The following is a 4,536-nucleotide window of genomic DNA, read 5'->3' on the forward strand; positions in this document are numbered from 1 at the left end:
GGACCTAATGAGAAACAAAAGATGGTGACATGCTTTTATTGAAAGGCTCTTTTAAACTCCCTTCCCTTGGTAGAAACACATCATTTTCCTTTAGTTTCAACTATCTGAGACTACAGTACACCTCAGTGCATTGACCTCTCCTTAATCAACGAGCTTTCATGGAAAAAAATAGATAATCTGTGAACAAGTCCCCTGAAGTCTCCAGTGGCAAGATGTCAGAAGCAAGGAATCCAAGTCAAACTTTTTAATCCCTTCTCATTTTGGAAAGAAAAGGAAGCTGCACTAGGTCAGTATAAACATGGACATTTATTCCTTTAAAGAGAACATCAATAATGTTTTTTTAGAAAGCAAATGTGTCAATCTCCTGCTTCCAGGCATCCTTTTTTTGGTAGCTCCTCCATTAGAGAAGCCATGGTGCTCACCATCGAACCTAGTAGGCTGTACACCTAAAAAAGAAAACAAAGACAACAACCTTTGCAATGAAACTCTGCAAAGAAACCTTTTCCATCTGGCCAAATGGTCATTTCTCTATTTAGCTTCATTTGAAGCTTATAAGCAGAGGGGATGGGACAAAAAGAAAGCAACTAAACAGACATGACCAAAAAAGGGGATGGAAAGAGAAAGAGAACAGGTAAGGGGTCTGGCCAAACTCACTCCAACATAAAGCTTTTCCTGGTATTTCTCAAGTACGGTGGGGTCCACTTGTTCCTGGCGAGGTAGTGCATGCTCTGAATCAACAATATCCACTGGTAAGATCAGTTCTTTCGCCTCCCGTACAAAACTGGACATTTTAAATCTTTTATCCCCTTTTGATTTCCTGCTGTTTGGCCTCTCCTGCTCACAGAAAGAAAAGTCAAAGGAGGAATCACAGACCCCTAAATGGCAAAGCAGACTGCATATGAAAAATGGCAGCTCTTTCACAGAGAGAAGGAATCAGGTCTTCCCCTGAACATGGTGGTACACCACCTCACAGCGCACATCCTTGTGATGGCTTGTGTAGTCTTCCAGGACCTAGTTCTTCAATTGCCATGATTCGCTCTGCTACATACCTCTTTATCTTTTCCTGTTAACTTTGCTGTGCCTTTTTCCTTCCCGCCAGCTGTCTTCTTCTCTTCTTTCAGACAGATTTTCCGTTCCTCCTTTCCTCCTTTTACAATTTGCTTTGAGTCCACTGCAAAGCAAACAATTCCAATAATGCTAGGGCACTGCTTCCATACCCTGTACAAAGTCACATATTCAAGGCGTCTCGGCAGTCTAAGTGCAATGCACCACAGTGTACTTTCCCTTTCCAGCTCCCTGAGGCTTAAGGACAGAACAAGTGATAGATATGTCACATAAAATCAATAATGACATTGCATTGTAAAATTGCAGAGTTGGAAAGGGCCTCGAGGATCACGCAGCCTAACCCTCTGCACAAATGCAGGATGCATTATTCCTAAATCAGGGGTGCTGAAACCTTGGCCCGTGGGCTAGATCCAGCCCCCAGAGCCATGTCACCCGGACCACAGGGCACCCCACGGAGAACCCCACAGGCTGTGACTCTGTGTGCTAGGATGGTGCAGGATCCAATCCCAGTGTGCCCCGTGCACAGGGGTGGCATGGAGCTCCATCCCTGCATGTGGGGGTGGCATAGGGCCCAGGGCCCTATCCTAGTGCATGGGGGCCACCAAGACACAGGGCCCAATCCAGGCATGTAGGCCTGATCCTTGTGCGTGGGGTCCAATTCAGCCGGAAGACCAGGCCCATGGGGCCAAAAGGCTGAGAGCCACTGCCCTAAACCGTCCCTGTCAAATGCTATTCCAGCCTCTAAGGTAACATGACATTATTAGCGGTGTGAGAAATATGCCAAAACCCTATGAGGATTGTCGTCCCACTAAGCCAACAGGTCCTATCCCTTTCTGACACCAGAACAGCATCAGTCATTTTTCTAACATGTTCTATCACAAGGGGAAATTGCTCAAAAAGTCATATCAGTTAAAGCTCAGTAAAGTTGCTTGATGCTAAATGGTACTGAAATCCATTTATGATCTTCTGAGGCACAGGAGCTCTTGTTGCAAGGCCTTGTAGGCTGCTGTGCTAAGACACTAAGGTACCTGTTTCCTCTGGAACGATTTCTACATAAGGGTCCTTGTCGGGCATGCCCAGCAGCGATCTCAGCATCAGAGCGTGGCTTACCAGACCATCAATTGCTTCGCGCCACAGCTGAAGACTGAGAACAAGGGTATCAGGATTAGCCCTGGACAGAAGATGTGAGGGACAGCAATCGTATGCACCTTGGCATAGATGGACAAGGGTAACAAGGGGTTTTATTTTCCCTCCTGTGTTGTTCTGCCCTAACCCTAGGAATGTGAGCGCTTTGCTACTAAACAGGAGCTACTGCAGGTTATTAAAATGCAAGGCCTGACAACATCAAGTTTTACTGTGAAATTAGATCCCTTCTTCTTCCAGACGCATCCACTTTGGTGAATCAGTGTGGATCAGACTCATACATATCTGGAAGCTGCTGCCTTCTTTTGTCAGGAATGTTTCTACTTGCTGCCCAGACAAGTCTCAGCTGGCACTGATATCTGGGATGGAGACTTTAGGCAGGCCTCAGGAGGTCCTCATAAATGTAAACCAGGACTTTGGCAGCAACCAGTCCTGGAGAACAGGGATCTCTGGCACTCCCCAACGTGCAAGAGATCAATGCTCTGATTTCTACCAAGAGTAAAATGGCATCTAGCACTTGGACAGCTGCTACACCTCAACTTAAAAAAAAAAAAAAAGACCGCTGGAGATAGTTATCTGATCCCTAGATGGAATAAGTATGAAAGCTCTTTTTGGAGCTGGCCAGAGCAACTGCCTAAATGAGTGTGTCTGTAAGGCTTTTCTCTGTGATGATAACCTACCACATTTGGTAGAGGAGATCTGACTGAGCTGGCTTCTCTTCCATACAAAGCTCCAATGCTGCCTTATTGAGTTGTGCCAGGGCCGCTTCTCGCTGGTCCTCTGTAGGGATTGACTGGATAGCCTGGTGGGATAAAAAGCAAAGCAAGCAGCTCCTCAGCTCAAGACACAAGCAGTCCTAGAGGTCTAGAAGGAGTTTTCTGATGACTTAAAATGGGGATCAAAAGTATGAAAACATGTATCTGGTGCACCTATATTGACAGAACCCAAGCTGACCCTGCTAGAGATCACGCTGGCACTGCAGCAACAGCGTGGATTTTGGCCCTGCTCTGTTGTGATGTCTAGACCCCCTAATCCTGCACTGGAAAAAGAGAAGTCTCCGAGCAGAAGGGGCCATGAAGAAGCCATAAGGGCTTTATCACAATTCTACCCTACATGTTACTCATCCCAGGATTTGGAAAAAGGGCTTTTCCTTCCCACTAGAAGATTTAGCTTTCCAACAGCAAATTTCTAGAGTGTATATTACATAGGCAGATTCGTTTGTAAACTATCATGCCATGCCCACAAAAGTCTCCCTTGGAAATCTCTTGGGAGCGGCCAGTCGAGCTGAAGGATGATCCGTTCTGAGCTCGGTTCTCTCCGACACGCAACGAGTCACCCCTTACTCACAGCAATGAAGTCACAGTCAAACCCGGCAACAGCAACGCTGCCTCATCACAACAGGATCAGAGCCCGGGGGGGTCAGCACCTGCTTAAAATCCTTAAAGGAAAAGTTCCAGTTGGACTGGTTCGGTTCCTCATCTTCCACGGGAGCTGGCTGACGGATGAGCTCCTCAGCAACGCTCTTCCGGCAAGTAGCCTCCAGGCTGCTCTGACAACCCGAGATTTCCTTCTGGCTGGACAGCTCCTGCATGGCACTCTTCTGCTGAGAGATTTCGTCCTCCGATGGTGGGAGAACACTTGTGGATTGTCTCCACAGTGCTTGGAGGTCCTTCACCACTTGGTGTCGATAGTGCAGCTTCGAGAGCAGGAGAGGAAAACAGAGAGAGGTGTCAAGACTCTTTTTGCAAATTAGGATTTGATGATTAAAACCAACACATTATCTCCTTCCAACCTCTGGCTTAGAAGCCTTGAGATGCATCAACCCCCCTCATAGTCCCTGGAAACTGAATTCCCCAGGACATCAGCCAGGATACCCTATAGCCGACCTCACCCCTGGATTCTTCCTGTGGAACAAATCTTCTTCGGTGAGGTAAGTGTTCACCGGAGATGGGATTTGCTCTGGTGTCCTAATTCGATCAAGCAGCTCTTTCAGGTTCTCCTCCACGATAAGAGCCATTTCTCGCTTGGCCAGATCAGCCTGGAGTGTCAAGGCAAACACAAGAGAGATTTGAGTCCCTGATCCACACACACACGCATGGATAAATTCACAGACACGCTACTTTAAAAACCCAGCCGCAGCCAGAGACATACAAGCACACACATTTGTGCTGTTATTTATGACGGCCATTTAAAATGAACATAAAAGCATCGGTATTTTAAAAATAATGGTGTCATTTTCAAACTCTTCTACAATTGATTGATGTACTATAGAGAACTATGCTTCAGCCACACCAATAAGGAATGAATGTCAACAAGGAAAAAAAAAAA

The 4,536-nt window shown here is 46.5% G+C and overlaps 1 protein-coding gene across 2 annotated transcripts in view; it reads right to left on the bottom strand.

Moving 5' to 3' along the window:
• Positions 1–287: 287 nt before the first annotated feature.
• MYCBPAP (MYCBP associated protein) overlaps positions 288–4,536 on the bottom strand; it is a 21,774-nt gene continuing 17,525 nt past the window's right edge. For both annotated transcript variants that reach the window (XM_019517598.1, XM_019517588.1), the window contains exons 13-19: positions 4,100–4,246; positions 3,635–3,904; positions 2,889–3,010; positions 2,094–2,209; positions 1,050–1,171; positions 655–834; positions 288–446 (exon numbers count right to left, since the gene is read on the bottom strand). In XM_019517598.1, the coding sequence (XP_019373143.1) occupies positions 357–446; positions 655–834; positions 1,050–1,171; positions 2,094–2,209; positions 2,889–3,010; positions 3,635–3,904; positions 4,100–4,246 (1,047 nt within the window). In that variant the 3' untranslated portion in view covers positions 288–356. The remainder of the gene's footprint in view (positions 447–654; positions 835–1,049; positions 1,172–2,093; positions 2,210–2,888; positions 3,011–3,634; positions 3,905–4,099; positions 4,247–4,536) is intronic.

This window comes from Gavialis gangeticus, unplaced genomic scaffold, assembly GCF_001723915.1.
Source record: "Gavialis gangeticus isolate Ggan-Ray unplaced genomic scaffold, GavGan_comp1, whole genome shotgun sequence".
NCBI classification, from domain to species: domain Eukaryota; kingdom Metazoa; phylum Chordata; order Crocodylia; family Gavialidae; genus Gavialis; species Gavialis gangeticus.